The sequence below is a fragment of the Thalassophryne amazonica genome, chromosome 4 (genome assembly GCF_902500255.1).
Source record: "Thalassophryne amazonica chromosome 4, fThaAma1.1, whole genome shotgun sequence".
NCBI classification, from domain to species: Eukaryota; Metazoa; Chordata; class Actinopteri; order Batrachoidiformes; family Batrachoididae; genus Thalassophryne; species Thalassophryne amazonica.
Genome location: NC_047106.1, coordinates 32,190,443 through 32,206,792, shown reverse-complemented (window position 1 = coordinate 32,206,792; position 16,350 = coordinate 32,190,443). Strand labels below are relative to the sequence as shown.

Sequence of the window (16,350 nt, the reverse complement as noted above, 5' to 3'; positions counted from 1 at the left end):
GGATTTTGACAAAATTTTCACCACAGATCGATAAAGGTGCACTGACACTAGGTGCACGCACTTGCATGCATGTCATCGTCATCCCATCTGGACGCCGTGCTTTGTTCCACCACCTGCCATGTGCTCTGTGCTGGATGCTGCGTATATAAAATAATTATTTCGTAGTGGATTAATTATTTTCTCTACAATTTGTCTGTTGAAAATGCCTTAATCGCTTCCTAATCACAGAGGGCCACTCCAGCAGCGCCAGCTTATTCAGCGCATGTGCACTGAATAAACTGGAGAAAGCATATGGAGCCGTCTAAAAAGGTAATTGTCATGTTTACATGGCTTGGTAAAACAGTTCTATGTTCTTTCCTTGTCTGCAGCTGTTAAAGTATGTTTATGATAGATTAAACGTCTCCATATAATCATTCAGACGAGCTGCGCTCTGATGCGATCTGCTGACGCAGACACACTCTCTGTTCACTTCTTCTTGCCTCCACTTGACAAGCTGCGCATCGTGTTGGCGAGCAGATTGCCCACATAGCACAACATTTACGTGTGAAGGATTTTTTGAAGATTTCAAAATTCTCTTTCCGCAGTTGCATGCACCGCTGTCCCTCTCATGTTCAGTCTGCACCCGCTAAAGACGAGTTTAGTCTCCTGCATGACAAAGGTCGTGCAAGTGCGTGAATCAGTGTCAGTGCACCTTAATAGGCCACAGAAGAACCCATTAAATTTTGGAGGTGATTTGGATCCACATTCTGGATTAAGTTTCACTTTACATAGGCTTTGAAGGATTACTTTTAGCAGGATTATGTCAAAACTACTGCACAGATTTTAATGAAATTTTCGACACAGATACATATTAGGCCATGGAAGACTCAAATTTTGGAGGTGATCCGGATCCGAATCCAGATTATGGATCAAGATTAACTTTATGCAGGCTTTGAAGGATTATGTCAAAACTGCTTTACGGATTCTCACCAAATTTTCACCACAGATGGATATTAGGGCATGGAAGACTCTACTGAATTTTGGAGCTGATCCAGATTGGCAGACGTCAAAAATCTCTGATTGCTCTTGTTAATGTACTGCAGTGTTCATACAAGATGTGCAAAATGTGAAAGGCGTAGTGACGCCAAATACCAAAAATATTTTTCCATTATGAGCTCTCATTTGTTTGATTTGACAGCTTCCTCTGGTCTTCTTTGAATCAGAGTAGAAATAAGAACATTCAGGCTAGGTTCAAGCTATAGGGCCACTAAGCTTTTAGAGATTTAAAACTTGAAAAGAATTTTCACTAGCATCGCTATCATTTTATTTATTAGCCTTTAAATCGGGGGATCAAAATGTTATTACCTTTATGATTAAAGTTCCCCTGAAGGGTAAAATATCAAAGGAATGGACGGCCTTGAACTACTTATGGCAGCGATGGTTGAGACCCATATAGTCTGACAGTCACGTCATAGATCACATGGGGGCTTCCCCAGAGTTGCGCAAAGCATTATGAGAAGCAGGGTGATAGCCAATCAAAGTAGAGAGGTACAGTGATGTGTGCTGGATCGTCTTTCTGGCTCCTCCAACAGCATTGCGGAAAATACTCAGAAACTGTGGAATTTATGTGTAAATCTAAGATCTTTCTCATATATTATGTAAAAGCTAGTGAGAAATAAACACTTCTTTAAAAAAAAAATGCTGTTTTTGTTACCTGATAACACCTCTGGAGTGATTTACAAGACATTTCACAGACATTGGCGTCACTCATCACAACAGTTTAACTGCCAGCATTTTCAAAAGCTATTTTACACACACACACACACACACACACACACACACACACACACACACACACACACACACACACACACACACACCCTCCTGCAGACGGCGTTAAAATGAAAAGAAAATATTTGTTATGGAATTCCTCCCAAATAAACGCTCAGTTCATTAAAATAAGATGTAATTTTACAAGATGCTTAAAAAATAAGCAGTCATAATGTTTGGATTTCAGTAGAAACTATATTTTGTCAGTTTAGTAAAATTGCGGCAGCCCTCTAGCCTTGAGGTAATTAAAAAAAACCACTTTGCACATGGCAAAAGCAGAGGTAGAAACTCACTGCAATGGGTGTTTTTTTTTTTTCTTGTACATTTTAACACATTAGAATACGAGGTCTGTGAGAAAAGTATTGTACCTTTTTATTTTTTTCAAAAACTATATGGATTTGATTCATATGTTTTTACGTCAGCCAAGCTTGAACCTTCATGCGCATGCGTGAGTTTTTCCACGCCTGTCAGTTGCTTCATTCGCCTATGGGCAGGCTTTGAGTGAGCACTGCTCCACCCCTCTCGTCGTTTCATTGCGAGGAAATGGCGGAATGATTTGGGCTTTTTTTCCATCAGAATTTTTTCAGCAACTGTTAGAGACAGGCAGCTGGAAACCATTCGAAAAATTTATCTGGCTTTCAGTGAAAATTTTACGGGCTTCACAGAGAATGAGTGTTACTACAGCTTTAAGAACAGCCCATAATGGCACACGGCGCAGCGCGCTCTGAGCCTCCAACGAGAGGCAGAAACCACCACATCATTTCTAAACGGATCGCTGTGTGGAGCCGGGACCGTCATGTGCAATTTCTCTGGTTATCACAAGAGCTGGACATCAGCCATTTTCCGGCAGATTTCACTTTTAACAAGAGATTTTGTCATGGAAAGCCGCGCAGAGGCTTCGCGCGTCATGACCGATTTGCTGATGAAGCGAGACAAAGGAACACCTATGTTTCCGAGTGCCAGAGGACAAGTTGGGACAAGCCCAGCTCTCCACAATTTCTCTTATACTCACTCGACTGGTAAGCACTGAAAGCCGAGACAGACATGTCCCAACTTTTCCTCTGGCACTCCGAAACAGAGGTGTTCCTTTGTCTCGCTCCATCAGCGGCTCCGTCGTGACGCGTGAAGCCTCCGTGTGGCTTTCCATGACAAAATCTCTTGTTAAAAGTGAAATCTGCCAGAAAATGGCTGATGTCCAGCTCTTGTGATAACCAGAGAAATTGCACACGACGGTCCTGGCTCCACACAGCGATCCCTTTAGAAATGATGTGGTGGTTTCTGCCTCTCGATGGCGGCTCGGAGCACGGCGAGCCGTGCGCCATTGTGGGCCGTCCTTAAAGCTGTAGTAGCACTCCTTATTCTCTGTGAAGCCCGTAAAATTTTCACCGAAAGCCAGATAAATTTTTCGAATGGTTTATAGCTGCCTGTCTCTAACAGTTGCTGAAAAAATTCTGATGGGAAAAAAAGCCCAAATCATTCCGCCATTTCCTCGCAATGAAACGACGACGAGAGGGGTGGAGCAGTGCTCACTCAAAGCCTGCCCACAGGCGAATGACACAACCGACAGGCGTGGAAAAACTCACGCATGCGCACGAAGGTTCAAGCTTGGCTGACGTAAAAACATATGAATCAAATCCATATAGTTTTTGAAAAAAATAAAAAGGTCCGTTACTTTTCTCACAGACCTTGTACAGTGGCAAATTGGTCTTTCACTTTAACCAGCTTGGTAGTCACTGCGACACACAGCTTTTAGCATGTTGAATGCTGCCATGTTTTCCGAAGTAAAAGATGTCGGGGGTTTTTAATACTAGTTTGGGAGGCTCGACGTATACGCTGGTGTGACTTATACACTGAAAAATCACAGGTCTGTTGTTAATAATAATAATCATAACTATTTATGTATGAGGGGTGATTAAGAACCATCATTTCTCAACATTTCACCCAGTGAGTCAAAAAGTCACGAATTTTCGAGAAATGTGACACCCTATTTTTTTTCTGGTTCCGGCTAAAAATCAATCACCCCTCATAGGACTTTCTCACTAAACAAAGTAAACTGTAATAATGAAATATACATTGCAGGAATGCACAAAAATCTTCATACAAAAAAGTTGCGTTTTTTGTTTGTTTTTGTTTTTTTTTTGTCTTGATTTTTTTGCCACCTCTTTAAGAGGTGTTTATTGTCAAGTACAACTTTGTACTCCGGAAAAGACTTCTCAACCCCCCACCCAAATCACGCTCCACTCCTCCAGTTGTCCTTTATGGCCACACCCTGCCTGCACAAGTCTGTCAGTGATGCATCCTGAAATTTCTTATACCAGTCAGACATCGTTCTCCAGGCTATTGTTGTCACGGATTCCCTGGCACTGAACAATGCCAATAATCTCTGGAGCTGTTAGTTTGCCATTTTATTCATGAAACATAAGAGACACATGTACAGCCCATACTTGTCTGTATCCCCACAGTGGGGATTCTTCCCTTTTTGGCATCTTCATCCTTTTCCAAACCAATTCCTCCCCCCATTGTAACCCCGGGCTCTCGGCATCCTGATCCGTCTGCCTCATTTAGCTTCCACTTGAGCATTGGCTGTCCCATTATGACTACCCGCCATCAGAGCCATCTGCAGTGCATCCAGAAAATATTCACACTGCACTTTTTCCAAAATTTTATGTTGCACCCCTATTCCAAAATTGATGAAATTCTTTTTGTCCTCAAATTCTACACACAATATCCCATAATGACAATGTGAAAAACATTTTCTTGAGAAATTTGCAAATTTATTAAAAATGAAAAAAAAAAAAAAATACATGTACGTAAGTATTCACAGCCTTTGCCATGAAATTGAGCTCAGGTGCATCCTGTTTCCACTGATCATCGTTGTTTCTACAGCTTAACTGGAGTCCACCTGAGGTAAATTCAGTTGATTGGACATGATTTGGAAAGACACACACCTGTCTACATATAACATCCCACAGCAAACCAAGCATGAAGACAAAGCAATTGTCTGTAGTCCTCCGAGACAGAATTATCTTGAGGCACAAATCTGTGAAAGGGTACAGAAACATTTCTGATGCTTTGAAGGTCCCAGTAAGCACAGTGGCTTCCATCATCTGTAAATAAAAGAAGCTTGGGTCTATCTTCCTAGAGCTGTTCGCCTGCCTCAACTGAGCAATCGGAGGAGAAGGGCATTAGTCAGGGAGGTGACCAATAACCCGATGATCACTCTAACATCCCTCTGTGGAGAGAGGAGAACCTTCCAGTAGGACGTTTCTGTGAAGGCTCTCAGTTGTCCAGGTGGATTCCATAGTAGAGAAGCCGCTTCCTCAGCTAAAATTATCACTACCAGAGCAAGAATTTTAGCTGAGGAAGCTTCTGCGATTTGAAGGGAAATGTCCTCGCATCAAGCAACCCAGTCCAGTCGAACATTCAAGCTTCTCTACTTCCAGAAGGACAACCATCTCTGCAACAATCCACCAATCAGGTCTGTATGGTAGAGTGGCTATTCAGAAGCCACTCCTTAGTAAAAGGCACATGGCAGCCTGCCTGGAGTTTACCATGTGGCATCTGAAGGACTCTCAGACCATGAGTAAGAAAATTCCTTGGTTTGATGAGACAAAGATTGAACTCTTAGGCATGAATGCCATGTGTCATCTTTGGCAGAAACCAGGCACCATCCCTACAGTGAAGCATGGTGGTGGCAGCATCATACTGTGGGGATGGTTTTCAGCAGCAGGAACTGGGAGACTAGTTAGCATTGAGAAATAGATGAATGCAGCAATGTACAGAGACATCCTGGATGAAAACCTGTTCCAGAGCACTCTTGACCTCAGACTGGGGTGACGGTTCATCTTTCAGCAGGACAATGACCCTAAGCACACAGCGAAGATATCAAAGGAGTGACTTCAGGACAACTCTGTGAATCTCTTTGAGTAGCCCTACCAGCGACCAGACCTGAATCCGACTTAACATCTCTGAAGAGATCTGAAAATCGCTGCGCATAGATGCTCCCCATCCAACCTGATGGAGCTTCAGAGGTGCTGCAAAGAGGAATGTACAAAACCGCTCAAAGATGGGTCCACCAAACTTGTGGGATCATATTCAAGAAGACTTGAGACTGTAATTGCTGCCAAAGGTGCATCAACAAAGTATTGAGCAAAGGCTGTGAATGTCATTTCTTAGGGTTTTTTTTTTCCATTTTTATTAATACGTTTGCACAAATTTAAAAAAAACTTTTTTCATGTTGTCAGGATGGGGTGTTGAGTTGAATTTTGAGGGATAAAAGAATTTACTCCATTTTGGGAAAAGGCTGTAACACAACAAAATAGGGAAAAAGTGAAGTATGCACTGTATCCTTCAGGAGAAAATGAGCGTGGGGCTGAACTGCTGCCCTCCACATTTTTAGGCCCCTTGTCTTGCCTTCTTGCTTCTCTGTGGTCTGGCCTGGCCTCTGTCCTACTTGTTTAAATAACATTGTTAAATGTTTAATTTGAAGACAGAGTGTCTTACACCATTAATTACTACCTCAGTAGCTAGTTGCTGACTTCTTTCTGTGTGCACTTGTTATTGCTGTCACCTCATTAACATGCAGAGTGTAATTGTTCCAGGGTTTCCTTTGCTGAGCCAAGCTCTTCTTTTTTACGCTCCTTTCTTACTCATTCTTCTGCCTGGCTTGGCTCTGTCTTTTTTGCTGTCGGTATTCAGTCTTTCCCTTCTTTTCCTTTCCTTCTATTCTCTGTCAATGTGGCACACATCTCCATAGCAAGATGCCTGCTTGAGTTCACCTGTGACCCTTCACAATATGGTCAGGGACTTTTATTTATTTTTGATAACAGTTTCCTCACTAATTTTGATCTGTAGCAAGGTAAATTTAAGACTGTAGAGTTTTGTGAGGTTGAACATTATTTACCTTACATACATAAAACAAATCCTGTTTGGAGGTGCAACAAATCACTTGGGGTTTGTATTGGAACAAGGTTTGTAATGACTGATCGGATCTTTTTTTTCCTTAATGAGGTAATCAAAGGGAGACTAATCTAACTTTGCTTTCTGAATGGCTCACTTTTCAGGAAGTCCTTAAAGCTTTGTAGTTCAACGGCCCCTCAGCCACCTTGGTTCAGCCAACACTTGACTGAGCTTTTGTGTGAGCTCAGGTCGGCACGGGAGTCCCAACATGTGTCAAGCCTGCACCAAACTGCCTCTTGCCAAGCGCAAGCTGGCAGAGTCTGTCCACTTTTAACATTCTTCTTTCACAGGAACGCACAACTGCATTTCAGTGCAGCTCTGCGTCAAGATTTAAGTTATGTTAAAAACATTTAACCATGACAATAAATCTGTTGCACGTTGTATAATCTTTGCAATCAGTTCACAGTTTGTGTGCTGGATAATTGGGAAAGTGGGAGTGGTTTGTACCTTTCAGCCACTAATTCTGTGTTCTGCTGTCTTTCCAGTGGCACAGATCCAAGACCTTTTTCCTGAAAGAATGTGAGCAGTTACTCATGAATTAAGATGAAATTTATGGCAGCTGCTTAACTAATAATGTCTTGAAGAAGCGCCAGAGCAAGTCATCAATCTCATAGCATTACGTTACAGGCCGCTAAATGGATTATGCGCTTTTTTTTTTTGGTGCCACCACTGAATACTATTTGTGTGCACACATGGACTGCATGTCTCCTCCAAGCATGTTAACTGCACTGATCTCTTGGATAAACCTTTTTGTGCACTTTGTACCTCATGGCCATCTGCGCTGCCTGTAGCGTCCGTTAGGAGAGGCTGAGGGGAGGTGTTAGGAGGGGAGATGCCTGTCACCGTCTGCCTAAAATCCCCCACCCCAAGAGGGTAACTGTGGAGTGTTTATCCCTCCATAACAAACAGTTGTCTGCTTTAGCGCTAGAGCAGCTACATCATTCACAGTGTTCCAGTTGGCAGTGGCATTTTTAGCACAAAAACTCTTTGTCACTGCTAACTGTAGTGTATCCTCGTTTTTCCATGGCCACATTGATTTCTGTTCTTAGTGACGGTGATTTGTTTGTGTTTTATTATTTGTTTGTGTTTTATGATATGTAGAACTCGTTGAGAGCTCTCTGAATATGTCTACACATTGATGCTTATGTGCTGGCAAATTCAGGAACGATATGAAGTTTTTAATCATTGTGCCATTTTTACCTCCGGATGAGTCATGTCTATTACGACAGAAATATGACATCACTGATCAGTTGCATTTTCTTTATTTTCCTTTTAAAGTATTGACAGCTGATTAGTATTGATCATATCATCAGGCGTCTGATTCAAATTTTGATATGTGCTTACTGTGTACACACCATTTGCAAGTTAAACTGCTGTGGTGTGTGCTATTTAGACATTCTTGTATAAACACAAGCAAGTGACAAATGTGTCACTGCATATTTGCTGAACAAATGAAATGGCACTATATGACCGGAGCTCTCTGGCTAAATTTTTAGTTTTTTGTCACTTGCTGAATAAATGCTGATGTAGCTGAGAACTTAAAATTGCACTTAAATTAAAAATGTAATTGTATACTTATTCTTGGATTGAACTTGTTTTCAAGGATATGTCAACATTTTTTTGTTGGGCGGGGGGAATATTTTAGTCCCTTGGTGTTCTTTTTATGGAAACAGCAGCTGCAAAATACTATAGAATACTACTCAGATATTATAGGAACAATATTACAAGCAGTCAAATAATTAATTGGCTGTGGGACACGTTTGGTGCGTAGATATTTTGCATGTGGGGGGAGAAGGGAGTTAAAATTGTTCAGAAAAGTCTTTGTGGAATTTGCATCAACAGATTCATGATGTGATCAGGCTCAAAATGTGAGGTTAAAAACAGTGTGATCGGGACTTTCCTGCCTCTAAGCTGTTTTGGCTGCCTGATTGCTCAGCTGAGAAACTGAATGACTTGGAACATGAACATCCACTGAAGATGTGGTGTTTTTGAAGCAAAAGCATTTTCATAAAACTAACATCTTTGTTTGTCTAAAGAAAATCTATGGCCTCTTCATCAGGTCTGGGATTATGAGATGGGTGACTTTGAGCGCACACTGAAGGGCCACACAGATTCAGTACAGGACATCTCCTTTGACCAGACTGGCAAGCTGCTAGCATCCTGTTCTGCAGATATGACTATAAAGCTGTGGGATTTCCAAGGGTTTGACTGCATCAGGACTATGCATGGTAAGACTATAAAACGCTTAACGTGGTGTCTTGACTTAAATTTACTAATCTAAACCATTAGAGATATTTGTTATACAACAGCACAGATCGGCTGTGTTCATATGATGAGTCATATTATGCATTTCTCAAAAGATCAATGCCAGCAGAAACTTGCATATCTGTACCACACCACCTACTATTTATGCTATAAACATGTTCTGTCATAAGGGATGGTATGGCTAAAAATCCACATCACAGTATATGTTTGTTTTTACTTTTAATCAGGCCTTCTTCAGGTTTTTATTATTGGCCTGCTTCATGTGTGTTGTCTTGACCGATGTGGTTAGACAGTTGTATGTCTTCTGACCTTTCTACTAGTGCCACTGAAGGTTGAGCAGATCAAAGAATGGCTTGACTGCTTCTCTGCTCATGTCTTCGATATGTACATATATCTTGTCAGTGCTGAGTATCTGAAGCCTAGTTTACACAATAAGGACTTTGTGGATTGTGATGAAATTGCTATTGTAGATTATGCATTGCTAGGGCCTTACACAAGTTTGTCATTGGGCTTGTTGAAGCAGGATATGGTTGATATTGCAGTTGTTGTTATTGTTTTGCCACTGGGAGTAGTACCAGATACAATATCATAAAGTGCAGGGTAGAAACCTGATGGCACAGAATAAATTCTTTCCAAGCTTTGTAGCCCATTGGGTTGATGCTCACCTCGGGTTTCTGTTGAGTACTCATAATTCCGTTTGTGTGTTGGCCCAAAGTGACACATATGTGCATCAGTGTAAATGTAGTAGTGCAAGTGTTTAAAAAAAGGGGGGGAAGCCTTTGGAAAATGCTTAAGCAGACTTTCCTGCTATGAATCTTGGTGATTATATTTACAGATTGTGACCTGAATGCAAATTTGGAGCCCGTGCACCAGTCCAGTTGGTATATCGCATACTGAATATTATATTAAAGTTTTTGTTGTGATATAAATGTAGATCAGCTTGTGACTGTGTACAGGGCTCAGGTGGTATCAGTACTGTTCATCACTTCTGATCCTGCTGGTGAGGCTCAATCTGCTCTAATTCTCAACCTTAGTTAATATTCATGAGCTTTTCCAGCGAATGAACAAGTAGTAGCTGTCTTGTCTTTCTCTCTTTTTCTGTCTTCAGTCATCTTCTCAGCTTGCTAATAGGTGGTTACATCTATATATTAGTACTGTAGAAAAGGAAGTTCTTTGTTACTGTGTAAGCACTTCCCCCCCATAGTCGTCTTGTAGCTGGCTAAAAGATACGACACTTCAGCATTTCACATTATGTTTTTAAGTCCCCGTGAAGATCTGACTGCAGAGCAGACATGAATAAACATCAATGAAATAAGCTGACGTGGCTGCCAGTGGTATTCTTAAATTTATGCTGGAGTTGTAAATCCTGTATTTTCTGTGAGACTGCAGCAGACTTTTCTGCTTGCCAGTGGGGGGGATGAGAGCTGACCCACTTCCTCAAACGGTTGGAGTTTGTTTACATTGGACATTAAATAAATCTTAGATATCCAGATTGTCTGAAAACTTCCTGTTAGACTGAACCTGCTGTTGTATTTGGGGCTCCCAGTCTTCTCAATATCTCTGCATAGTTTACTAGTCTGTCCTTTATTTGCCCCCACCCCCATAAAAACATGGGGCTAACTGCTGAAGTAGATTGGCACTGATTTGTAGAGCAGTATATATATATATATATATATATATATATATATATATATATATATATATATATATATATATATATATATATATATAAAACATAACGTTTTGGTAATTAGACATTTTTTATTCTCTTTGGAACAAGTTAAGCTTGAGTAAAGTGGCCACTTCAGTCATTGCTTCACCCCCATAAAATAAAAAATGAATGAGTCTAAAACATAATTTTTGTGTGTGTGTGTGTTTCCTGGTGACAGGGGGAAAAATTGGCATTATTGAAGGAATTGTGGAGCCATCCTAAATGACGTATGACTATACAGTAGCTCTTTGGTTATCATTATATTGAAGCTAAATTCTTGTATCTTGTCCCCCCTTAGGACACGACCACAATGTTTCATCTGTAGCCATCATGCCAAATGGAGATCACATCATTTCTGCCTCAAGGGACAAAACCATAAAAATGTGGGAAGTAGCAACAGGGTATGTACTGTCCTCCAATGTCAATTTCAATTTATTTATTTTTATAAAGGGCCAAATCACAACAAGGTGCCTCAAGGCGCTTCACACAAGCAAGGTCTAACCTTACCAACCACTAAAGCAAGCATACAGGGGACAGTGGTAAGGGAAAAAACTCTCCTTACCACGATGACCAAACACCAAGTTAAAAAAAAATTAGTCCTTATTATTTAGCACTATATTCTGTGTCTTCTCTGACAACACTGCAAACTCTCTGTAATTGTTTTTGTTTTGCCCATTAGCTACTGTGTGAAGACCTTCACGGGACACAGAGAGTGGGTCCGAATGGTTCGGCCTAACCAAGATGGCTCACTGATTGCCAGCTGCTCCAATGACCAGACAGTGCGTGTGTGGGTTGTGGCCTCCAAAGAGTGCAAGGCTGAACTGAGGGAGCACGAACACGTGGTAGAGTGCATCTCTTGGGCACCAGAGAATGCCTACCCCACTATCCTAGATGCCACAAGCTCTGAGGTAAAGAAAAGCTCAGACCTCACTGCCTTGAAACAATCTGGTCAATTTTCAAAGCTCAATTTACTTTTTATTTGAAATCTTAAGTTGCTATTGGATGAACAGTTTCATTAGGTTTATTTGTAAGATGGAACACAGAGCCAAAATTGGCAAGATCTGCCAGAAGGTCACTTTTGGGGTTTAGGTGACTTACACTATTAATAGGCCCAAGAGGCAGATTAATACTTCTATAATGACATTAGTGGTTTTCAGGAATTTCAATGCTTAGTCAGTGTCATTAAAATTATTAAAAACTGGGCAGACACAAATTAAAGTTTGCACTTTCATCAAGGCCAAAAACGTTTTTTCAATGTTGATGTAATTCTTTAAAAAAACAAAAGTTTGAGTCTGCAACACTATTTTACACTAAACATAAACATTGTCTTTAAATTCATCAGTTTGTGCAATTCTGTTAAGAATCAAATGTCATAACCAGTGTTGCCACAGTTACTTTGAAAAAGTAATCCAATTACTGATTACTGGTTACTCCTTGAAAAAGTAACTTAGTTACTTTACTGATTACTCAGTTGTAAAAGTAACTAAGTTAGATTACTAGTTACTTTTTTAGTTACTTTCCCCAGCTGCCGACAACAACCCTCTGCCACCTCAACATGACAATGATGCCTGTTTTGCCAAAACTCACTTTATAGTCACCCTTTCTTGACTTCAATGAAAATAAATACTTGTTTTATAAAAAGTAAAATAAAGACCTCTTTCTTGACCTCATATAACTGTTGACAGCACTGTAACAGTAAAACTTGCCATTTCTAACTTACAATGTTTATAAATGTAACTATTAAATTCTTTCTAACATTTTTCTAACATTTAAATTCTCTCTAAACATTTTACTTGTTGAAATTATTATTATTATAAGTAGTATTAGTAGTTGTAGTAAAAAAAGGCTTCAAAACTGGACCTTTAATCTAGGGGTGTTGTGGGGGGGCACATCCTTGCCCCACACCCCCATTCCATCTGGATTCGCCCCTGCTTTGGTGTTTGAGCACAAAGAATGGATAACATTTATTTATGCAGAAAACATGACCATATTTACAGGTAAGAACGTTTTATTGCGTTTTCACATCATGTGGTCCTCAGAAAGAGAGTTTAGGTGCATTTGAGTGGAAAATAGTGTTAGTTGTTGACACTTCACGGAGGATCAGCTGTTTTTAGTAGCAGATACGGAGCAGCTCAGCTCAGAATTCTAAATAAAAGAGGGAAAAAAAGCACAAAAATGTCTTTGTAAAGCTCAGTGCAGGTGTGCTGTTGTCACTGCGCTTTAATAGGTGAGGACGAGTCGTAGCTGTTGCAGAAAACCGCAGATGAAAAGCTCACAGCTCGCTTAAAGTGGGCAGTTCATTCGAACCCCGACCCCCTGCCCACGGACCAAGTTTAATGCTGCTATCGACCCACAATGCAAAAATAATAGTAACGTACAGTGACTTGAGAAGTAACTTTAATCTGATTACTGATTTGGAAAGATTAACGCGTTAGATTACTCGTTACTAAAAAAAAAAGTGATTAGATTAGAGTAACGCGTTACCGGCATCACTGGTCATAACTCCTGTCAACTTCTATGAACACTAGTGTCTTGGGTTTTGAAATAATCCTAGTATCACTGACATTTTAACTTGTATGGTCATGAAAATGGATCCATGAGAAAACTGCATACTGGATGAGAGATGGAAGAAATGGAAACATGCTGCATTTGAAGGCAAATGCTTGAAATTCTGTTGTCTGACGATGAACATCATTCAAAAGAGACTACCAGAAGCTGTGTGTGTGTGTGTGTGTGTGTGTGTGTGTGTGTGTGTGTGTGTGTGTGTGTGTGTGTGTGTGTGTGTGTGTGTGTGTGTGTGTGTGTGTGTGTGTGTGTGTGTGTGTGTGTGTGTGTGTGTTGATTAAAATTATTTCAAGAAAGCATGATTTGTTAATGTTATGCTATCCATTATCAAACACATTGCTGTTACAGCAATCCAATCTTTGTCAGTGAAGGTTCTCAGTCATCCAGATGAGATATCTAAACTAATTTGGAGTTCCAGCTGTCTACTTAAAAAGTGTTTTGAACACAGCATTGTTAACCAATCTCTAACACAATGGAACAATCAATCAAACAATGACCAGGTATCTGGCTGAAGTTACAGCTCTGCATGATAAGGAAATTATTGTACAAAATAATTAATCCACACAAAACTGCTTTGTATTTCTACAAAAACACACACACAAAAAAAAACATGGGTGTAGAGTAAAACGTTTGTTTTCACACTATCAGATGATGATGTTCCTTTTCTACGTGCACAGCTATATTTGGCTTCACTCACACGGTGTCATGTCTAGAAGACTGTGTGTTTGTCCGCACACATGCTCAGCCCAGTCTCCCTACGCCTTGTGTGTCCAAATGTAGCCCTGTTAGAATCAAACGGTGTCTGTCCTTGAAATAAATGTCCTAAGCTGACCTGTACACAGTGGAAAAACAAAGCTCCCTTTGCACACAAGCAGATGAGCGTGTGTTATATGTTAACTGTTTAAAGGTGTACCTGAGTTTCAGCTAATTACCAGGTAAATATTATGAAGGATATGTTGAATTTGGACAGACATTAAGGGTGAATCCAGATGTTTGCACATGTGCATAGCTGTAGTTGTCAGTGGTACTAACACGTGCTCAGGTATTCATGTTCTGCTGCTGCTTTAAGTGATGCCTCCCTTTGTTTTTCTCCATTTGCCACTGTGTGCTTCTGCGCTAATTATGATCTATAATTAAGGTTTTAATGGCTATTGGCAGTCAAAGAAATGTATATATTTTATGTACATATAATACATTTAATGTTTTTAATATTTTTTTTTTATTTCATTTATTTTTAAAGCTTGAGCCTGGTTTGAAATAGATGACATTAAATAGCAAAAAGGATTCTTAATTTCATTTTATTTTATTTTTTTATTCCCCACTACAGAATGGAATCTGTTCCACTGCGTCAGATCATATAAACCATCTATGTAAACTTGTGAACAGGATTGTGTGAGGTTTCCCAGTTTTCTGAACTCATTACTGATCTTGACTGATGAACTTTGAGCACACATTTTTGACAGACTTGTCTCCGTTGACATAGTAGCAGTGATAGCACAAACTATAACACTTAACTACTAAATGTGAAATTTACGAAGTACATCCAAATGTTGCGTAACACTGCACACTCAACTGTACACTCAACATGATTTTTCTTGCATCGAGTTTTTCAATGGATTTTGAGTAATTTGGAGGCGTTGAATCCGAATCTGGTGCTAGTTTTTGCCAGTCACATGTTTTGGGGATATGAAAACATATTTCTCATATCAGAGCTCGACATAGCCATTTGCCTGCTGGCCCGGCGCCGATTTGGCCCACTTTCGGGCCACTACTGGCCAGTACAATTTATCAAATGATGGCCCGCTCGGGCCACTACAAAAATACACAAAATTCTATTTATTTTACTATATTTTGCAGTGGCAAAGTCGAATTTCTTCACATCTCCGTGTCATCAAATTTCACCGAGTCCGCCATGTTTGTTTTGGTCTCGCACCATGGACCACATCTCGCATTGGGTATCGTTAAGAAATGATTCCATGAATGAATGAATGAATGAATGAATGAAAACTGTTTATTTCGAACATTTGATACAACAACAATTACAAGATAGATCAGTGAAGACACTAACAAAAAAGTTCCTACTGTGTACCCAACATGTCCGAAAAGGGGTAGGGTGAAGCATCAGCTTATTTATCCCTACCCCTTCTTCCCCACAACCAGTAATACCCTTTGCCACATATACACATAGATTCCTACACACCTAAACCGATATATATATATATATATAGTACACACAAACATAAATATACACCTACACATACCTACTTACATACAAAATACTATATATTTACAAGCCGAAGCAAAAAACAAAAACACCGTAACCCCCATTACCCTTCCTCCTCCCTATACCTAGAAAAAAAAACATATTTTTGTACCGCTGTTTGAACTGGTTCATGCTTGGACATTGCTTGAGCCCCACTCCCAATCTGTTCCACATCCTTCGTGCCCACTGATGCTTTAAATTAAATTTCCCCCTCAGATTGCAATCCCCTGATCTGTTAAAAAACATATTTTTAATATTTGCTGGAAGTAAACTGTTTATTGCTTTATACACGATTTGTACTGTTTGAAAATGAACGAAGTCTGTGAATTTTAAGGATTTGGATTGTAAAAATAGTGGATTTGTATGATCTCTATAGCCAGTATTATGAATAATTCTTATAGCTCTTTTCTGCATTACTGATAGTGATTGTGTTGTACCTTTATAAGTATTACCCCATACCTCTGCACAGTACTGTAAATATGGTAAAACCAGTGAGCAGTAAAGAATGCGGAGTGAGTTGTGGTCCAGAATGTTTCGCTTTGTTTAGAACTGAAATGCTTCTTGACAGTTTACTTTGTATATGTTTTATGAGTCTTCCAGTTTATCTTATCATCTATTATCACCCCCAGAAACTTATTTTCATGTACCCTTTCAATATCTACCCCCTCGACTTGTAACTGAACCTGTATGTCTGTATTACAATAGCCAAATAACATGTATTTTGTTTTACTTAAGTTTAATGATCATTTGTTTCTGTCAAACCATATTTTCAATTTTC

The 16,350-nt window shown here is 39.9% G+C and overlaps 1 protein-coding gene across 1 annotated transcript in view; it reads left to right on the top strand.

Annotated features, from left to right (window-relative positions):
* LOC117509606 (lissencephaly-1 homolog A) overlaps positions 1–16,350 on the top strand; it is a 98,607-nt gene that overhangs the window by 74,492 nt on the left and 7,765 nt on the right. The window contains exons 7-9 of the mRNA XM_034169348.1: positions 8,828–8,996; positions 11,043–11,145; positions 11,424–11,652. Of these exons, the coding sequence (XP_034025239.1) occupies positions 8,828–8,996; positions 11,043–11,145; positions 11,424–11,652 (501 nt within the window). The remainder of the gene's footprint in view (positions 1–8,827; positions 8,997–11,042; positions 11,146–11,423; positions 11,653–16,350) is intronic.